This window comes from Acomys minous (assembly GCF_964271855.1).
Source record: "Acomys minous genome assembly, chromosome: 1".
In the NCBI taxonomy this organism is placed as follows: Eukaryota; Metazoa; Chordata; class Mammalia; order Rodentia; family Muridae; genus Acomys; species Acomys minous.
The window spans coordinates 567930-589885 of NC_140483.1; the positions used below are offsets into that span (position 1 = coordinate 567930).

The 21956-nt window shown below is 39.7% G+C and overlaps 1 protein-coding gene across 3 annotated transcripts in view; it reads left to right on the plus strand.

Annotated features, from left to right (window-relative positions):
* The window catches only part of LOC311604399 (complement receptor type 2-like), a 29579-nt gene extending 13138 nt beyond the window's left edge, over positions 1-16441 (plus strand). For 2 of the 3 annotated variants that reach the window (XM_084794248.1, XM_084794250.1), the window contains 16 exons: positions 1189-1377; positions 1461-1560; positions 1814-1896; positions 2515-2922; positions 3577-3753; positions 3828-3918; positions 4055-4131; positions 4957-5364; positions 6166-6247; positions 6575-6657; positions 7972-8364; positions 9225-9410; positions 12041-12226; positions 12834-12857; positions 13509-13584; positions 15947-16441. In XM_084794248.1, coding sequence (XP_084650374.1) covers positions 1189-1377; positions 1461-1560; positions 1814-1896; positions 2515-2922; positions 3577-3753; positions 3828-3918; positions 4055-4131; positions 4957-5364; positions 6166-6247; positions 6575-6657; positions 7972-8364; positions 9225-9410; positions 12041-12226; positions 12834-12857; positions 13509-13584; positions 15947-16040 — 2657 coding nt within the window. In that variant the 3' untranslated portion in view covers positions 16041-16441. The remainder of the gene's footprint in view (positions 1-1188; positions 1378-1460; positions 1561-1813; positions 1897-2514; positions 2923-3576; positions 3754-3827; positions 3919-4054; positions 4132-4956; positions 5365-6165; positions 6248-6574; positions 6658-7971; positions 8365-9224; positions 9411-12040; positions 12227-12833; positions 12858-13508; positions 13585-15946) is intronic. The other variant, XM_084794249.1, reaches the window with a different exon arrangement.
* Positions 16442-21956: the final 5515 nt, after the last annotated feature.

Below are 21956 nucleotides of genomic sequence, written 5' to 3' on the forward strand. Positions count from 1 at the left end.
TACTGACCATGCCCTAGGCTGTACCAGTTCAAATCAACTAACTTTAAAACTAGAGACTATTGTGAATGTTTTATTCTCTTTTCTTATGGTTTATATTGCTAATTACTCTAAATCCAAAGTTTAATTCTATGAGTATAGAAATTGTCAATATTTGACAAAACTATACTATCAAAATTTTTTAAATAAAGAACAACATTGATAAATTCTAAATATATTAGAGAACTTAGGAATACTGCATAGTTTATAGATATGATTCACTCTGGCCTGGTAACATAGAGCTGCAATCTCAACTTCTCAGCAGGCTGGAGCAGGAGTAGTGTAAGTTCAAGGGCTGCCAGGGCCACACTGCGATTTTAAAACCTTCCTGTGCAGGCCTTGCCTCAAAATAAAAAGCAACAAAAGGGAATATGGATGCAACTCAGTGACAGAGTGCTTGCCTCATTCAATCCCAAGTACTATGAATTATATTTATTTAATTTATACATATCAGTAGATTGACTAACCAGTAGACAAATGGAAAGTCTTAGAGCAAAGTGGTTTTTTTTTAAGATAGTATCAAAATGGGTTGTCTATGGAAAACAATCCTTAAAGACCTAGGTGTCTCTATGCATATTGAAATTTAAAAATATCAAAACCATATTGTGCTGTGGAATAAAATGAAACTAGAATAGTATGGGTATTATAAATAATGCAATATTTAGATACATGTTGTGTATAAGATACCAATAAACTTTACTAGTAATATCTGTCAGGGTAATTCTCTGAAGGCTTTAGGATGAATAAAACTGAACCTTTCTAGAAACTCAAATTTTTCTCAAGGTGAAAGTAAATCCATATAATAAAACAAAAAGTGAAATGGCACAATAAAGCTGGATATGATAGTACACACCTTTAATCTCCACACTTAGGAGGCAGAAGCAAATGGGCTTTTGCGAGTCAAAAGTAGCCTGATTTACATGGTTACAGGCCAACTAGGATTCCCTGGTGAGACCACGTCCCCCTAAAATTGCAATTGTTTTTGCATAAATGAAAACAATTGTGTCACATCTGCTTGAGAATGAGTTGAAAGTTAATGGTGACTGGTTACCCCAGATTGCATGCTACTCATTTAGATCTGGGTCCTAAGCTGTCATCTAGACTTAGAAGTGTGTATCATCTGATGGCTTTTTCCCTTGTGTATTGATACAGATTTCCCTCTGGAGTGCCCATTCCTTCCAACAATTCCTAATGGACACCACACAGGACAGCATGCTGGCCAGTTTGTCCCAGGGTTATCTGTGACATACAGTTGTGAACCTGGTTATTTGCTTATTGGACAAAAGACAATTAAGTGCTTATCTTCAGGAGATTGGGATGGTCTCATCCCCACATGCAAAGGTAATCTTACATTTACTTTATCTATTTGGGGATAACTTGATATATGCCATGATTTATTTCTTGTTCTTGCCATTTTTCCCCAGAGGCCAAGTGTGAACACCCAGGGAGGTTTCCCAATGGGCAGGTGACAGGGCCTGTGAGTCTTCGGGTTGGCACCACTGTGTTCTTCTCCTGTAACGAAGGGTGAGTGTAAGGAGGCTCTGTAAAACTTAACATGCGTAGATTCTGTGTGCCTGCTGTGAACCACAAAGCCTACCGAAGGATCATGGATGACCCTGCATGTTATTCAGGAATAATTTGAAATGAGGTAGTAAAAGAGCATACCTAAAAGAGTAGCTGTACAAATTAAGTGGATTTGCTGTAGATTTGAAGTCATGCCTGCCAGTTTTAAAGCACAAACTGCCTAATAGGACAACATTTTAACCCCTGTCTCCAGGTACCAATTACAAGGACAACCCTCTAGTCAGTGTGTAATTGTTGAACAGAAAGCTATCTGGACCAAGAAGCCAGTATGTAAAGGTAGGTGAGACAACGGTGGTCTCTAAGGAAGCACAAAATTCCACATTACACTGTATTCTTAGCTTTCCTAAGAGCATGTACTTTCTCTAAAATTATAGATAGTTGATAGATGAAATAGACGATAGATGATTGACAGATAGGAAGCTAGGTGATGATAGATGAAATAAATGATAGATGATAGTTGATAAATAGATAGATGATGATGATGATTATTATAAATAGATGATAGATAGATAGATAGATAGATAGATAGATAGATAGATAGATAGATATTAAAAACAAAAACAAATTTAAAAAAAAAACAAAATGAAAACCTAGAAATCTTAAGGGCCAAAGGGTCTGGTCTGCACTACAACACCCTTTAGTTGCTTTTTTGCTCTGTTTCCTTAACTCAAGTCAAGCTAGCAGCTTTTCTTTCTCCCAGAAATACACAATCTTAGTAAGGAAACTTGAGCCATGTACATAAAGAAGACCATGTATTTGGTAATTAGAACTAAGAAATAAGCCAACGAGACATACTCAAAAATAAAGTTTTAAAATAACATTTGTAATTGTATTGCATTCGCTGACTGGATGACTCATGGCAGAATCGAAATCACTGTCCTTTACTGTCTCTAGAAATTTTCTGCCCCCCACCTCCAACTGTTCTTAATGGAAGACACACAGGCAGCTATGCAGAAAATGTACCATATGGAAGCACAGTTACTTACACCTGTGACTCAAGCCCAGAGAAAGGAGTGAACTTCATTCTTATTGGAGAGAAGAGTATTCATTGTACCAACGAAGGCCAGAAGACTGGCGTCTGGAGTGGCCCTGCTCCACACTGTGAACTGTCAGCTTCTGCAGTTCAGTGTCTACAACCCCAGATCAATAGAGGGAAAATGCTATCTATTTCGAAAGATATATATTTATATAATGACACTTTGATATTTTCTTGTGAATCTGGCTTCACCTTGAAGGGCAGCAGGATAATTCGATGCAATGCCCAGGGCAGATGGGAGCCATCGCTACCAGTGTGTGAAAAGGGTAGGTGCCTAAAATACAAATGATGAGCCATTTTAAAAAGTTAGAGAATGGACTTCACACAGGGCCTTTTGTAGTGCCTGTGCCTTCAGTCATACGATTGTGGATATAGGTTGTAAAGAAGGGTTTCTTAGCACTCCCCCCCACCACTAAGGAAAATACATGAGAATTTACTGAGTTGTCTATTTCTTTAGGAAATATGTCAGCAAAACACTTGTTTGTCTTAACAATGATTTTTAAAAGGAAAGTCACCAAAGCTTTATGGAAGATACAGTCTTCTAAGATAATTCCTTCAGAAGGGAAAGGCTGGTGTAAAGATACATGCCCCAAAATGCTCTACCTGGGGAGGCTGATACAAGATTGTGAATTTGACATCAGCCTGAGTTATGTAGTGAAATCCTATCTTGAAAAAAGAAAAAGAGAGTTAGAGGGATAGGAGATGAGTTATGGCAATCGATCAAATAGATCAGTGGCAGCCTGAGTACAGAAAAGAAAACATGACTGAGAAATGATGACCAGAAATTACCCGAGAACTACAAAATGCCCTCTCTCCAGACAGATACCATAGGGTCGGGATTATCATGTTAATTTTGATTTCTTTTTCTCAGTTTCTGCTATTTATGCTAAAACTGTTTCACGTATCTGTTCTCCCTTTAGAATGTCAGGCTCCTCCTAAAATCATCAATGGCCGAAAAGAAGATAGGCACTTCCTCAACTTTGACCCTGGTACATCCATAAGATATAGCTGTGACCCTGGCTATTCACTGGTGGGAGAGGACACTATACATTGTACCCCTGAAGGGAAGTGGACACCCAGTGCCCCCCAGTGCAAAGGTACTGTGCCCCAGATACAGATATTTTGCTTAAGATTGCCTTGTGCTGTTATTCATCCTTTTATCTTCTCTTAGTTGCAGAGTGTAAGCCAGTAGGACCACACCTTTTTAAGAGGCCTCAGAATCAGTTTATCAGGACAGCTGTTAATTCTTCTTGTGATGAAGGGTGAGTGAAGCATGTCTCATCCTGAATGAGGTCTGTTTGTTTTGTCCTAAAATTTGTCAGTTGGACTCTGAGCCCATAACACTTGCTTAGCTTGTTGGTAACCATGTGGCCAAACGATGTTCCTCTTTGTCTCTAGGTTCCAGCTAAGTGAGAGTGCTTATCAGCAGTGTCAAGGTACAATCCCTTGGTTTATAGAGATTCGTCTTTGTAAAGGTGAGTAATAAAATTGACAGAGGATTTAAAGTGCCAGGATATAGATGAGTTTTCTATTTTAAACTATGCCATGGAAATTAATACATTATTTTGTCAAGTTTTATAGCTACTTTGTCCCTTTTCTTTTGTGGCCTCTTTCTTCTCTAATGAGTCAAATTCCCTGTACTAAGTTACCAAGTTTACATTGCAGTTTAGGATTTTTCAGAATACAGAGAGTGATGAGTCCCTGAGCCACAATCCCTAATTCAGGTTACACCAAGGTCTAGTGAAGAGGCAGGAGATTGGTGTCAGATATGAACTCAGATTCCGCTCCTGCTGTCGTGTGTGGCAACATATATAACTTCTCTGAAACTCTAGCGTCATCTGTAGTGTTACCAAGCTACAGGGTTCAAAGTCACTAGAACAAAATGGTACTGTACTTATTTCCTAGTGAAACTTCCTATTGTACAGTAGGCCCAAGTCAATAAGTGGCCGTCCTCAGTAAGATATGTAGACTCTGTGGCAACAAATACTCCAAAAGCATGATTTGATGACTTGCATCTTTTTATTCTCATACTGACTATGATAAAATAATTATCAATGTGGTTAATAATTATTATTAATTATTGGTTGATTATTGGGTCTTGCTATCTCACAATAAGTACATTTTCAGTACCAATTTTATTTCAGTGAAATTTGTTTAAATCAGATTTTATATACACAGTAAGGTTTAATGTAACTCACAGCATGAGCATTCGCCAGTGCCCTCCAGAAAAACCACACGGTCAGGGCTGCTGCACTTCTAAGCCTGGGTGAGATGTCTACAGCATCTTTTCATGTCCCTAGAAATCACATGCCCGCCACCTCCTGTTATCCACAATGGGACACATACGGGGAGTTCCTCAGATGATGTTCCATATGGAACTGTGGTCACATACACGTGTCATCCTGGGCCAGAAGAAGGAGTGCAATTCGACCTCATCGGGGAACGGACCATCCGCTGTACAAGTGACCGGAGAGGAAGAGGCTCCTGGAGTGGCCCTGCTCCTCTCTGTAAACTTTCCCTCCCTGACGTCCAGTGTGCAGATGTCCATGTCAGAAACGGATTCAAGCTTACTGAAAATGGAGCCCCATATTTCTACAATGATAGTGTGACATTAAAGTGTGATGATGGATACATTTTGATTGGAAGTAGTGAGATCCGTTGTAAAGCCAATAACACCTGGGATCCTGAAGTACCACACTGTGAGAAAGGTAAGAAGGCAAAGCCAGTGGGAATCTGAATATGTATTTATTTACAGTAAGGGGCAGGAGATCAGACTTGGGGCCTTGTAAAAACAAGGCAAACATGAGCCACATCTCCAGCTCCTACGGTTTAGTTATATTTATTATCTCCCACTCTACACAAGAGTCATGAAGTGAAAGTGAAAGACACAGACCACCTTTACACTTCCTCCATTCCACAGGAAGTTAGTTCTTATGTGTCCTAGTGTGGTTCCGACATAAGTGTAGCTTGGATTTGGAACATATTTAAGATATATAATGAGAAGACCTTTTAAAGACCCAAAACAGAGACAACTCAGTAACTGAAGGAGCCTTCACATCCTGAAGGCAGACAGCGCGTAGATTTGTTTCCTTGACATGTATCCAGGATCGCAAGTATAGTCACATAAGAAAAGACATCACATAATGGGTGGGAGCTGGGCAGGAGCTTCCTGACCTGTGCCTTCAAGGCTTCAGATTGAAACCAGCTGTTGTGTTCTTACAGTTCTGGAGTAGAATGCCTATCCGTGGTGTTCGTGTGGGGAGTTTGCTCTCCAGGCCACCACCCTCTTAGGCCCCACCATAGTTGGCAAACATTTAGAAATAGGGTCCTCTCCCTGTGGGACACCTTGAATACACTGTGACCCTTGCGACAAGCCGCAGAAAATAAACCCACCCATTGCCTTCAGAACAATAAAGCCTTGGCCATCATGTGAAAGTTCTTTTGGTTCCTGAGTCATCTTCCTTTTTGCTATGAGGAGTCTAAAAGCAACCTCAATTTTGTCCCTCCAGAGGGATGTGAGCCTATGAGAGAACTCCATGGCCTTCGGGATGATTCACATGTAAAATCAGTGAATAGAGCCTGTCAAAGGGGGTGAGTGTGAAGTTATTCATTCTAAGAAAGAACACGTGCTTTATATTGTGTGTTAATTCTACCCACAGCTTATCTTGCTAAAAGCTCTTCAGGGATTCTGCCACGCTCCTGCACACAGTGCTCTAACTACGAGTGCCTCCTGCTTTTCTGACAGAGGAAGGGCTTTTCTGACTGTTTCTTATATAGAAATAGTTTTCTGATTTGGATGAGCATAAGTTTAAGAGTCTCTATGCCAAAGGGTTCATTTATAAGTACCTCTACAGTTGTACAGTCTATGACACAGAAGTAAAGTATTGAGAAGAAATGTATTATAACATCTTTTTCTAGGTACCATGTGACTGGGCATACTTATGAGAAGTGTCAAAATGCCAAGAATGGGACTTGGTTCCAGAAGATTGCAGTCTGTTCAGGTAAATTTTGGGCACAAGGAAGCCAAGCATGGATTAGGGAGTTAGAAAGGGAAAATAAATTAGTGGAGAGCAAGTTTACAACCACTTTAGTAGCTTGTACTTCTCCTTGCTATGTATGACATGGAAAATATTTTGGGGTTTTTTTTTTTTGTTTGGTTTGTTTTTGGTTTTTGGTTTTTGGTTTTTGAGACAGGGTTTCTCTGTGAACCTTGGCTGTCCTAGACTTGGTAGACCAGGCTGGCCTTGAACTCACAGTGATACGCCTGCCTGTGCCTCCAGAGTGCTGGGATTAAAAGCGTGTGCCACCACACCCGGTGGAAAATATTTTAATTTTGATGAAAACTAGCACTGAGAAACAAATTGCCAAGTATAAATGAGTACTTACCATATGCATATGAGTATACTAATTTTGCTAATTAGAAAAATATGTGGACAATAGTTCTGGGAACACAGCTTATATTTCTCTTTTTTATACTTCCTTTTATTTTCTGAAATTTTGGGGAATGAGTATGTATTAGTTATATAAGCATAACATTTGAAAAAGTTGTTTAACCAAAAGCATGCTCTAGTTTCCAAAACTTAAACAATTTTTGTTTGTTTGTTTGTTTTTTAATGAAAATCCCAAAATTCTATTTTACCAATAAAGACCCAGGAGCCAGATGCTAGGGTGAAAACCTGCTAGCTCAGAGAGGCAGAGGCAGCACCCAGCTGACCTTCCTACTCAGCTAACGTCCTGATGGAAATGGCCCAAAAGGCTCACTACCTGAGCTGACAGCCAAGGAGAAAAGGCCAAAAAACCCAAGGCCAAAGGCTTGCTAGCTCAAAAAGCCAAAGGCCAAGGAGCTGAGGAGCTGAGGAGCTGAGGAGCTAAAGAGCTAAAGGCTAAAAGCCCAAGAGCTCAAAGCCGAGAGCTCCTCCTCCTTCTGCACGCTGTCTTAAATACCCCTCAACTCAAAGCCTCCCTACTCTTTAATTCCTATCAGCTGGATTTTTGCTCTATCTTTTTACCTTTTAACTTTACTAAATCCTGTGTACAGAAAGCTTTTGGGTTAAAAGTGTATGCTAGTGCTATCTAAACAACACCTTAATCACCTGTGTATAATAAACAAAGTTCTTGGATTAAAGGTGTATATTAGGGATCAACCGCACTAAACAAAAGACAGGTTTTTACAGTTTACAATCTCAGGGATCATAATGGATTCAATTATCCTGCAACAAATTTTCTATTTATTTAAAATATAAGGTGCTTGTTTAGTTTTGTTTCTATTTTATATTGGGATGAAGACTTAAAAACTCTATAAATCTCTTCTGCAGTTATTCATTGTCAGCCCCCACCAAAGGTTGCAAATGGCCGTCACACGGGTATGATGTCAGAGCACTTCCTGTATGGAAATGAAGTCTCTTATAAGTGTGACCAAGGGTTCTATCTTCTGGGAGAGAAAAGTTTGCAGTGTGTAAGTGATTCTAAAGGACATGGATCTTGGAGTGGACCTCCACCACAGTGCTTACAAGATTCTCCTCTAAGTCATTGCCCTGATCCAGAAGTCAAACATGGATACAAACTCAACAAAACTCGTTCTGCATATTTCCATAATGACACAGTACATTTTGTCTGCAATCAAGGCTTCATCATGAATGGCAGTCATTTGATAAGGTGTCATACTGATAACACATGGGTACCAGGTGTACCAGCTTGTATCAGAAAGGGTAAGCCATTTTCATGGATAAAAAGGGAAATGTTTTACAAAATAAAGAGTTTGCATTCTACCTAAAGCATCTAAAAGCTAAAGCAGTCAGTCTTTCATAAGATTATCTGCCTTTTTTCCCCTCACTTGATTTTTTTCTATCCTTTCCATTGAGCAAAGGTACCTGAAATGAAAATTATTAACTTATAGATTGATCCATTTCTAATTTCTTCATTTTTATGAATTTAGAATTAGAAAAGTGGGCATAATTATTGGCAAATACTTGACAAAAATACTGTTTGAAATTTTCATATTTAAGGATATTATGTCACCCAGAAGGATAATGTATGTTATGAAGAATGAAGCTGACCTTCAAGCCCACTAAATTGTCTCATAATTTTAGCTGTTATTTGACAGCTTGTTCCTGCTAGTGACTGTCCTCATCAGAAGTGGTCAGGTGCAGCCTCACTAAATTAAACTTCACAGAGGTGTGGGTTCACTTACTTGTTTGCTGGTTATCTCTATGTGCCGTACTTAGATTATAGCCCACTTTCTACATAGAGGAATGACAACAGACTAATCTGTTGTAAACGCAACTACTTTAGGACAAACCAAGGAAAGGTCATAGAATACCATGGGCTGATAAATTATAATACTTTTCACTCTTTTCTTCTAACCATATATGGTGAAAAGAGGAAAAGAAAGAGAGAGAGAGAGAGAGAGAGAGAGAGAGAGAGAGAGAGAGGAAAAGCATACATTTGTCCAAACTTGAGAATGAACTAATTAGCTTGGTTGCCTTTCTGTGTTGCTGTTACCCAGAGATTGTGTTGTTTAAGTGTTACTCTGTGCCCAGTTAAAAATCTTTTCTTGTTGATCTCCAAGCTTTCTTAGGGTGTCGATCTCCATCCACAATCGCCAATGGGAATCACACTGGTGGGAATATAGCTCAGTTTTCCCCTGGAATGTCAGTCATGTACAGCTGTTACCAAGGTTACCTTCTGACTGGAGAGGCACTTCTTCTCTGTACTCATGAGGGTACCTGGAGCCAACCTGCCCCTTACTGCAAAGGTACTTTGTTTGCTTTGTCCTTTCTAACAAAGTAATTTGTCCCAAGTATATATGTTCTGTTAAGCATTTTCAGCTTAAAATTGTTAGTATGATTTAACTAGGTACATTAAATCAATTACTACACTAATCCCAAATCTTAAAATAAAAATGGTATAACTACATAGATAATAATCATTTAGTCATTTGTATGTATGAAGCTGAGGTGATTTTTGTAATTTCTAAGCAAAGGTTATAGTCACACAATTGTTAAAGTTATGGTAAGAGTGCATTTGATAAAATATCCCTAACCCTTCAGTCATATGATTGTGGATATCAATTGTAAAGAAGGCCTTCTTAGCACTCCCTCCCTGACCACTAAAGAAAATACACTAGAAGGGCTGGAGAGATGGCTCAGAGGTTAAGAGCACTGACCGCTCTTCCAGAGGTCTTGAGTTCAATTCCCAGCAACCACATGGTGGCTCATGACCATCTGTAATGTGATCTGATGCCCTCTTCTGACTTGCAGGTGTACGTGTGGGCAAAAAAACCACTGTATACATAATAATAAATAAATCTTTAAAAAAAGAAAAGAAAATACACTAGAATTTACTAAGTTATTCATTTATTTAGGAAATATGACAGCAAAACACTTGTTTGTCTTAACAATGGTTTTTAAAAGGAAATTCACCAAAGCTTTCACCTATAGAAGACTTCCATAAAGTCTTCTAAGATAATTCCTTCACAAGGGAAAGGCTAGCGTAATGTTACATGCCCAAAATGCTGTAACTGGGGAGGCTGGTACTAGAAGATTGTGAATCTGATTAGACTCCTGATAGCAAAAAGGAAGATGACTCAGGAACCAAAAGAACTTTTACATGATGGCCAAGGCTTTATTGTTCTGAAGGCAATGGGTGGGTTTATTTTCTGCGGCTTGTAGCAAGGGTCACAGTGTATTCAAGGTGTCCCACAGGGAGAGGACCCTATTTCTAAATGTTTGCCAACTATGGCGGGGCCTAAGAGGGTGGTGGCCTGGAGAGCAAACTCCCCACACGAACACCAGGGACAGGCATTCTACTCCAGAACTGTAAGAATGCAACAGCTGGTTTCAATCTGAAGCCTTGAAGGCACAGTTCAGGAAGCTCATACCCAGCTCCTACCCATTATGGGATGTCTTTTTTTTTCTTTTTTTCTTTCTTTTTTTTGATTTTTCGAGAGACGGGGTCTCTCTGTGTTAGCCTTGGCTGTCCTGGACTCACTTTGTAGACCAGGCTGGCCTTGAACTCACAGCGATCAGCCTGCCTCTGCCTCTCGAGTACTGGGATTAAAGGCGTGCGCCACCACGCCCGGCTTGGGATGTCTTTTCTTATGTGACTATACTTGCAATCCTGGACACATGCTGAGGAAACAGTATATCCACTGTCTGCCTTCAGGACTGTGAATAAAAATCACAGTGCTTTTTTATTTTGTTTCCCTATTTGGTGCTGAGATTATGGGCATTTTCTGTACAAAATTGTATAAAGGCATTTTTTTTTTGTCAACAGCGTGTATGAAATAAGAGTAAGTAGTCAGTGTATAATACTGCTGAGGATTCCACTTTCTGTCAGATGCTGTTCCTTATTATTTCATGTAATGTTCATGGACCCATAGGAGAGTGGTCCTATTGTTATCCCTGCTTGGTATACAAAGTTCCAATGTCTCAGAAAGATGTGTGACTTACCCAAGTCACAACTGGCAGTGAGGATTCAAGTCCAAGGTCTTACATTGGCATGGTAGTTTCTAATTTTTATATAAAACAATGTTATCATATACAAAATTCTAGATCAAGAACTGTGCAATTGGGGGGAAAGATGACTTGATAGTTAAGACTGCATACTGTTCTTCCATAGGACCCAAGTTCACTTACTGTCACCCACACAGGATGGTTCACAGTCTCTATAACTCCAGATCCAGTGGATAGAATTCAGAAAAATAGGATTTTCTGGCCTCTGAGAGCACCTGCACACATATACTGTATTTGTACACACACACACACACACACACACACACACACAGAGAGAGAGAGAGAGAGAGAGAGAGAGAGAGAGAGAGAGAGAGAGAGAGAGAGAGAGAGACAGAGACAGAGACAGAGACAGAGAGACAGAGACAGACAGAGGGGAAAGAAGAGAGAGAGATAAATGTGTTAGGTCACATTCATAGCTATCCTAGGCTGACTATGGCCACCTGTCACCTGCAAGCTGCAAGTTGAACACTATTGGCTCATGTGCTCAAAATATAAAAGAAGAAATGAGAATGCATGTCCATGTATGAAGAATTGGAGAGTAAGATAAGAAATCAAGAAAGAACAGTGATTTGGACCATTTAATATTCTACATTCGTCCCTTCATGTTTCTTTAAGAAGAAGGAATTAGAATTATTTAAATACTGTTAGCATAGACATGAAAGTAGAAAACCATCCAGCTTAATTTGTTAGGCAGTTGTAGAGTGGTGATAATAAAGACTGCCCAGGGATAGTGCCTTACGCTAGTCAGTGACACTTTGCTTACTGATAATGAAAAAGTTGATTTCATAGCCTTTCTGGTAAGGACACTTTCTAATTTTTTGGTAAAAAGACAAATCATGATTCTGTATTAATAAGGTTTCTTTCGTTGCAGAGGTGAACTGTAGCTTCCCTGAAGATGTAAATGGAATCCAGAACGGTCTCCAGTCTGGGAAAACATATCGGTTTGGAGCCACTGTGACTTTGGAATGTGAGGACGGCTATACCTTGGAGGGAAGTCCACAGAGCCAGTGCCAGGGTGACCACCAATGGGACCCTCCCCTGGCTATGTGCAAATACCGTAAGTGCAATAGCCTCACGGCTATTTGTGTTTCACCCAGGAAGGGGGGAAATGGAGTTTATCAGTGTAGAAAGTTCCTGGAGCTCTGGCATGGTGGACAGTGACACACCAGCAGACTAACTCAAAGGCAGTAGCCTATACAAAAAAAGTATAGTGAGGACGGGGGCACATCACACCAAAAGGGGCACAGTAATCTAAAAGGAGCAAAAATATAAAACTCACAGCCTTTTATTTCGGAAAAAAAAAACTGTGAGACATCCCTCTTGGCTGATTTTTAAGTGCTTGCCAACTTGAGAGGTGTTCCAAAAGTATGTCAACTTACCTATTATAACAGTTCATATTTTCATTTGATCCTAAAAGTCACTAACTAGAAAGGCGAGTGTATCGATAAACTCCCACAACTGAACTAATAAAAGTGGGGAGATATCCACTGAATTTTGACTTGGGGAACCTATATACACATACATAATGTATGTGTGTATGTATCTCCTCATAAGTAGACTAAGAGGGAGCTGAGTGCTGACTTCTGGGACATTATAGTAATAGTTCTTAGATGACATTGGTGTGCACTGCTAAACTGATACTTCATTTATTTTATTCTCCTTAGGCTCAACTATTCCTCTTATTTCTGGTGAGTTTTCTTAAAGACTTGGAGAAAGTTCTTATAATTTTTTGTAAAAATATATGTAATTAGATGTTTTTACATTCTATACATTAATATGTTTCATTTTACTACATTGGATCTGATCTTCTTTCATGTTTTAAGGTCATTTTAATGTTCACGACACATTATGAAATGTTCCCTTAGGTTAGAGTTGAAATTTTCTTTAAGGTTTTAAATTTCAAAGTCTCATTTGCTCTTGGTATTTGGTACAATTGAAATAAGTAATTTTATTCTGCTATAGCAAAGCATACTTCACAACTATGAGTCAAATGCTGTTATGCAAAGTCATGGGATTCTGGTATCCTGTGTTCCTAATTACACCACAGGATTAAGATTGTTTACCAATGAAACTGAAAAGAACAGAAAACACTTGGTGGAAAGTTGACTGGTGCCCGGAGGTCCATGCACCTGTTGCTGCAGACGAGACATGGACTAGATACAAGTAGAAAAACTTAAAGCTCGAGTATGATCATTCAGTAATTCAATGTTTATGGCTAGAAAATGCATTAGAAAATCGTATTAACAGCTTCTGTGCCCTTACAAGTGGGCCCTCCAATCAGTTCCTAGCAATACATGTCATGTTTTTCCAGCATTAAATATTCATTTTTTCTCCTTCAGGCATTTCTGCAGGCACAGTAGCTGTCGTTCTGCTTAGTGTTTGCTTCTGTGTGATAGTGTTGAAACAGAGAGAACGGTGAGTTCGCATGGTTGGCCGTGCACCACATCAAGTCTGCACTAGTATTACCAGAGTGGGCACTGTGCTGCTTCAGAGTGAGGAGGACGTCGTAGTTCTGCGCCTTAATAGAACTAAGAAATACTATAAACTCCTATTTTTTTCTTACATTGATTCACAAGAATCAAATATAGCAATAAGGAAGCCCCTTTGGTTTTGTTGTTGTTGTTTTGTTTTGTTTTTCGAGACAGAGTTTCTCTGTGTAGCCTTGGCTGTCCTGGACTCACTTTGTAGACTAGGCTAGCCTTGAACTCACAGCGATCCACCTGCCTCTGCCTCCCGAGTGCTGGGATTAAAGGCGTGTGCCACCACGCCCAGCACCTGTTTTTATTTTTATTTAAGTTAGACTGCACTATATATATTTTTTAAACAAGCCAGTTTTTAACACCCATGGAGCTAACAACACTCCACTCAGCAGGCATTAAGGGAAATCTAGCAAGGCCATGAGCTGAACCCTGAGAAAGCCTTGTATGCCATGACAAGACACTGACCTGTAAGATCCTTGCAGGGAAGTAAGGTGTAGTGTGTGGCTTTTTCATCTATTTTATTTTGGCTTCTTATGCCTCTACCTCCCTTCTCCACCCGACTCCCTTCCACTACCTTAACACCAGGTAGGAGAGAAAGACGGTTAGTGGGGAGAGGGGCGGAGTTCTCTTTAGCTACTTCCTGCTGGTCGGGTTCCATGGGGCAAGTCCAATCATTTCAGAATATCTCCAACTTCTCGTCAAACTGCATCATCAGTGACCAGGAGCAGCAGGGGGAGCTGCAGCAGCCTCTCCTTTCTCGGAGGCTCCCTGCCCCCTCTCCCTGGGCTCTGGAATCTACTCCCTCTCAGAATCCTCAGAATTAAATCACCCACAACTGGCAAAGATCACTCCCCCTCTCAGAGCCCACATGAGGCAAACAATCTGCTGCTGTGGACAACCTGAAGCAGCCAGCCCCATATTCCACACCTGGGATTAAAACAAAAATATGTTTTTCAGATTTGCATATCCATTAGCAAGGCTGGAGCACCTTGGTAAAGGGGACTTTTGCTTTAAAGAACTTAGTGATTCAGGAAAGACACATAAAAAGACGCCAGGGAAAGGCGTTCACTGATGGGAGAGAGGCAGGGTGTGGGGCCGCATTATGAGACATCTGTGGTGTAGAAATTAAAGGGGCCCGCACTTCCATAGGTAACAGACAGTGCAAGTCTTGAGATTACAAGAACAAAAATGGTGAAAGTAAGAATGAGGATAGATCTCAAAGAGATGTAATATTTAAAGGCGGGAGGAGAAAGCATAGGCCAAGAAGGGGGAAAGCAGGGTGAGCGCTACTATAGGAGTTCAAAAGAGAGAGAGTATCCAAAAAACAAAAATTGGGCTGTCATTTGCATAGCTTTTCTTACAGGAAGCTAGAAGATAATTTTAGCCAAGAGTAATTAGGTTTTTAAAGAAATAGAAAATGAGACAGGCGTGGTGGCGCACACCTTTAATCCCAGTAATTGGGAGGCAGGTGGATCGCTGTGAGTTCAAGGCCAGCCTGGTCTACAAAGGGAGTCCAGGACAGCCAAGGCTGAACAGAGAAATCCTGTCTTGAAAAACCACACACACACACACAAGAAAATGTGGTTTCCAAATTTGCTATTAGGACACAGCATGTGTAGGAAAATTTGAAAAAATGGAATAACTAAAAATAATTTATAATATTCCTATTTGCTTATTATCACTTATTAGCATCTGAGACACTATGTTCTAGAGTCTCAATTGATATGAACTTGACAGGTAGGTTTTTGTTGTTGCTAGGTTTTTTTGTTTGTTTGGTTGGTTGGGTGGGTGGGGTGTTTTGTTTTGTTTTGTTTTGTTTTGTTTGAGACAGGGTTTCTCTGAGTAACAGCCCTGGAAGTCTTGGAACTCACTCTATAGATCAGGCTGGCCTTAAACTCACAGAGATCTGCCTGCCTCTGCCTCCCGAGTGCTGGGATTAAATGTACGTAGCACCACGTCCAGCAACAGGTGTGTTTTTAAAAGTTTCTAACGCTTATTTCAATTCCATTTTCTAACTTACTTAAATTTATTTTCTACTCATTGAAATATATTTGAGCTTTTATTATTTTATAAATATAAGTAATCTAGTGCCAGCTTCTAACTTGAGTAATTTCCGAGCTAGTAATTTATTTGTAGGTGCTCTCAAAAGTGGGGCCGATGCTGTTTAATATTTAAGAAAATGAGATGAGATCACACATGAAAATACAACTTTCTGGAATGATAGAAAGCTGAGTCCTCACTACAACCACAGTTAGTGAGCACATACTTGACCTCTTTTTCTTATGTCTTCCTTTTAGCAATTACAACACAAAGAGAAGGCCTAAGGAAGGAGCTCTTCACTTGGAAACCCGAGAAGTGTACTCTGTTGATCCGTACAGCCCAGCAAGCTGATCACATGACAAGTTTGTACATAATGAAACTGAAATGCAGTTACTAATAGATAGGTCAACATTTGCTTTAATATTTTTTATGGTCTTTCAAAAGCATGGACTGAAGTAAATATTGTTCTGTATCAGTCTTTAATATCCATGCACAATATTATTAGCTTACCTGTTCATATTACATCTGATGGTCTTAGTTTAAACAACAACAACAACAAAAAAAAGTATTTGTTGGGCTGGAGAGGTGGCTCAGAGGTTAAGAGCACTGACTGCTCTTCAAGAGCCCCTGAGTTCAATTCCGAGTAACCACATGGTGGCTCACAGCCATCTATAATGTGATCCGATGCCCTCTTCTGGCCTGCAGGTGTACATGCAGACAGAGGACTGTATATATAATAAATTTTTTTAATTAAAAAAGCATTTGTCTATTCAGTAAATATGTAAAAAATGTGATTAATAAAATGATTAATGATGAAATAAAGTCAGACATGGTGGCACATGTCTATAATTCTAGCACTTGAGAAGTAGAAGAAAGATCAGGAATTTAAGGCTAGCCTCAGCTATATAGTGAATTTGAGGGTAGGATGGGCTGCATGTGGTCCTTTAAAAAAACTGGAGGAAAGGAATAAAAATAAATATTATTAAAGAGAAATAAACAAGGAAAAGGGATAGAGAAGAAAAAGTGACTACATAGAAAATATTCACCAAGAAAATGGCATTATGCAAAGACTGGAGGGAGCAGGGAGCCAGCCAAGGAGCTACAGAGAGGAGGAGGACTCAAGGCATATGCAAACAGTGTCAAGTTCAAAGGCTAAGAGGTCTTCCTGTGTTGGCATAGCAAGGCAGCTTGTGCAGCCTAGAGTGGATTAACCAAACAGGAAACACATGCTCAGAGGGTTACGTGGGAGGAAGCTGGATGATGAGTAGGATGGGCCAGGTCATTGCAATAAGTTTTTATTTTGAGATGGGAAGCATCACCTGCGTTTTAAGCAGGAGAACTACACCGTTGCCTTAGCTGCTGTGTGAAGGGGAGGCTATAGGGAGTTAAGGGTGGCGAAGGGAATCTGTAAGGAGGGGGATGCAGTAGTCCACGCAAGAAGAGGTTATATTCTGCATGCACTTTGAAGATAATAATAAGGAGGATAGATTTTGGCTTGTGTCTGACTTAAAGGATAAAGAAAGATACTAACAATGGTGCCAGCCGACTGGTGAGAAATCAGTTCTGCTTTGGAGATGTTAAATGAGAGATACCTATTAAACAATCAAGTAGAAGTGTCAAGAAGGCAGCTGACAAATTCACATTTCAAGCATCACAGATGATACTGAACATACAAACACATACATAAATTAAGAGGCTAAATCAGATATAATGGGGATTTATGAGGCTACAGAAGAAAGAAGTCCATGTACTGAGTGGTAAAGTGAGGAAGACTAGCAAGAGTCAGTCTCTGATGCGAGAGAGACCCCTAGTGTGGTGAGCTGGAGTCAGGTGAAGAGATCAGGAACAAAGTTGAAGTTGCCGTTAACAGCTGAAAAATTACAAGGAATGAAAATTGACAGCATAAAATTTGTTGATAAAACTGACACCCCCCTCCAAAAAAAACAGTTCTAGTAGAAATAAAGGAGAAAGAAGTCGGATTAATCTTAAGAGAAAAATGAAAGAACAGAAATTGAAGTACCAACTATAGGCAGTGGTGCTATATCTAGGAGTTTTTCTATAATAGATCAGATAATCATAGCAAAAATAAAGGAAAGACATTTGAATAATTAATATATGCATCTATACCACAGTTCCTATAAGATGATGGAAATGGCCGAGTAGAAAGGGGCAGGGGAAGCCGGGCGTGGTGGCGCACGCCTTTAATCCCAGCACTCGGGAGGCAGAGGCAGGCAGATCGCTGTGAGTTTGAGGCCAGCCTGGTCTACAAAGTGGGTCCAGGACAGCCAAGGCTATACAGAGAAACCCTGTCTCGAAAAACTAAAAAAAAGAAAGAAAGAAAGAAAGAAAGAAAGAAAGAAAGAAAGAAAGGGGCAGGGGAAGCATGTGAGTAAAAAAAGACTCTGGAGGAGTTTCTCACACAGGAATGGGAGCTGGAACAAACAGGAGCAAGAAAGATGCTCCCATATGATATGATGGTGAATGCACAACCATCCTCCCCTAATGGTGCAGCTTGCAATAACTAGGAAGCAAAACGATTGGATGAGAACAAGACTGGGGAGGATGCTAGAAATTAAGGGAACGAATAACATACTGAAGTGAGCTGGAAGTAGAAAACTGAATGATGAAAAGTACAGAAAGCTGAGTAAGATTGTTTATAATCCACCTGAGGTCCCAGAGCAAAATGTGGGAGTGAATACTAGAAGGCTTGTTTTACTGAGAGTCTTTAATGCCTTATCCCACTCAGACTTCACTACCAATTTGAAAGATAGCTGTTGATAGCTCAAACATGACAAATAATGAAAATTGACCACTGGCTTTAGCAGCACAAAATTTGTTGGTGAAATTGACAAGAATGTTTTCTGTAGAAATAAAGGGGAAAGATGATACCACGGTGATGTAATATCCCAAATGGGAAAACTAAAGCTAAAATGTTCTCTTGGCCAAAGAATTTAGGATCAGGGTATAAAAAAAATTAATGGTTCAGAGATTAAGAGTAATTATTGCTCTTGCAGAGGTTTAACTCTCAGAACCAACATGGTGGCTCACAAACATCTGCAACTCCAATTATAGAGGATCTAATGCCTTCTATTGACTTCTGTGAGCTTTTGCATACATGTGGTGTCCATATATGCACTCAAGTACACACGTACACATAAATCATTTAAAAAAGAATTTAGGATCAGTTGTAACTTTAAACTGATTCCTATATACTTGACAGATACCTTACCTTCTGTACTCTTGGACTTAACTTATTAGGACAAACAAGACGTACACATCATAAAGAAAGAATAAGTGTCATAGGCGAAGTACAGAGAAGCTACTATAGTATTTGAAGGGGAAAATGTTACCTGTTCGTGTGGAGTCTTAGAAAAGGAACAGAGGAGAAAAGGAACAGTTTATCAGAGGGATCCTACACTCAAAGCAAGGGACCCAAAGGAAAGCTTATATAGTTTTTGGATAGACATTGATTTTCATTTTATTTGTATTTAGCAGCATAAAATATAGTTATTAGTTCCAGTTCATATTGTCTATAGTACTCCCTAATAGAATGGAATCATCTAATTGATTAATGGTTGTAATTGTCAAATAGAGGGAATGTTGGTGCTCTAGTCATGTCATTTAAACATAAATTACACCAGTCACATTGCTACCTACACAGAAATTTTGTTTCAGTGTCTCATTGCTTGCAATTGAATTGAACATTGATAAGAAAACAAACATTTGAGTATCAGCAAATCTCTGAGTGGCTGAAGCATCAGTGAACTAATTTCATTAGGTTTAATTGTTTTAACATGCAATTTATTCATTTTTAAAAGATCTTTTTATTTATTTTATGTATATGAGTGCTCTGTTTTCATGCACATCAGAAAAGGAAATCAGATTCCATTACAGATGGTTGTGCGCCACCATGTGGTTGCTGAGAATTGAACTCAGGACCTCTGGAAGAGCAGCCAGTGCTCTACCGCTGGGCCATCTCTCCAGCCCATATGCAATTTATTCTTAAGCAGAGCACAGAGGGTTTGTTTGATGTTAAAGTTGTGTTCAGAGCCGTGCTGCAGTGAGGCCTCCTTTATGAAGCCCTATTCATGACCTGACTAAAGCTAGGCTGTGGGTATGGAACTGAAAATGACACTGCCAAGTATAAGCTTCTTAAGGAAAACACATCGGTATATGTAGCCCCATCTTTTTGAAAGCAACCTATTCATTGTTGCCATATGCCATGGAGCTCTCAGCATCTAGCAGGGGTGTCAAACTGTGGCCTGTGGGTCACGTGAAGCCCAGGACAGCTGTGCATATATTCCAACACAAAATCAAATATTTAATTAAAATATCATGAGATCTCCTTTTGTAACTTTTATTCTGTAACTTGGTTGTATAGTTCTCAGGTGTTAACTTTTTTAGATGACAATGCATGTTGGAGAAACCAAAAGGTTAGACACTCCTTCATTTGACTGTGATAAGCACACTTAACTAGAAACACTGACTTTAATAAAAAACTTCCTTCTCTGATTTGGTGAAGCACACTCACTTGGGTTAATGTTTTTTCTCATAGTGCTATATAGTCTTTGTCTATCCACAATCACTCTGTAATTCCAATTTGCACAAGATTTGGGAACTATAGGAGCTGGGTTTTAATTCAGGCTTTAAAAGTTTTCTCATAAACTTCAGCTTTTTATAAAATGCCATTTAGTAATAGATTCATTCACCAGTCAAATAAACTATTTTTTTTATTACATGATTTTGTCTTTCTGAAGTCTGGGACTTCCTAAATAGTACATACAATTCTAAGGTCTTAAAAGTTTATATTTTAATAGTAATTCTTTCTGGAACACACCATCTAGTTATTCTAGCCAACCTCTCAATCCACACATTTAACTTCCTCAACCTCAAAACTTATATATTATTCAGGGTACAAGTCCCCCCCCTTCTTCCAGTATGTCTTAGATCTAAGCTTTAGACTATGAAGAAGAAGAAGGGGGGGGGAGGAGGAGGAGGAGGAAGAAAGAAGAAGAAGAAGAAGAAGAAGAAGAAGAAGAAGAAGAAGAAGAAGAAGAAGAACAACAACAACAACAACAACAACAACAACAACAACAACAACACCTTCCCATTAATGACCAGTTTTCTGTCTCATCTTCTCTTAGAGGAGGTGTGCTACTAAGGAGAGAGAGAGAGAGAGAGAGAGAGAGAGAGAGAGAGAGAGAGAGAGAGAGAGAGAGAGAGAGAAGAAAAGGGGACAGTTATGACCGTGACTTTAAAAATCACATGGAGGGCTAGAAAGATGGATCCTTTCTGGTCTGCTAGAGGACCTGGGTTTGATTCCTTGCACCTACATGGCAGCTTACAGCCATCTGTACCTCCAGGTCCAGGGAATTACACAGGCTCTTCTGGTGACTATGGGCACCAGGCACACACAAGGTACACAGATGTACATGAATGCAAATCATCCTGTAGCTGTTTGAATAAAAATGGCCCCCAGAGGCCTACATATATTGGCCTAGAAGGTATGCCCTTGTTGAAGTAGGTATGAGCTTGTTGGAGGAAGTGTGTCTTAGTCTCTCTTTTTTGCTGCCTGCTAGTCAAGATGTCGAACTCTCACCTACCTCTCCAGCACCATGTCTGTCTGCATGCTTCCAATCTTCCCTCCATGATAATAATGGACTAAACCTCTGAACTAGAAGATGGACCCAATTAAATGTTTTCCTTTTTCTTTCTTTCTTTTTTTTTTTTTTTTTTTTTTTTTGGTTTTTCGAGACAGGGTTTCTCTGTGCAGCCTTGGCTGTCCTGGACCCACTTTGTAGACCAGGCTGGCCTCGAACTCACAGCGATCCACCTGCCTCTGCCTCCCGAGTGCTGGGATTATAGGTGTGTGCCACCACGCCTGGTTAAATATTTTCTTTATAAGAATTTCCATGGTTATAGTGTCTCTTCACAGTAATAGAGACCCAAAGACACAGCCAGATACAGAAAGTAAATTAAATAAAAAAAAAAAATCTCCATAGGAACAGAAGACCAATATCACACCAGGAGAACTCTGTCCTATTTCCTAGTTTCTTTTCTCTTGCTGAATTCAGTCTCTAGAAAACATCCTCTAAACACTGACAAATATTTGCTGACAACGCCAAACCTACAACTTTATCATTCCAGTACAAATTGCTGCTGTGGTCCATTCCCTCAAGAAGCCCATTGAGTAGTTCTTGTTTATCACCGTGGTAATACAACAAGCATGCAAACAAGCAAAGGGGAATAGAGTATGTTAGGATTCTG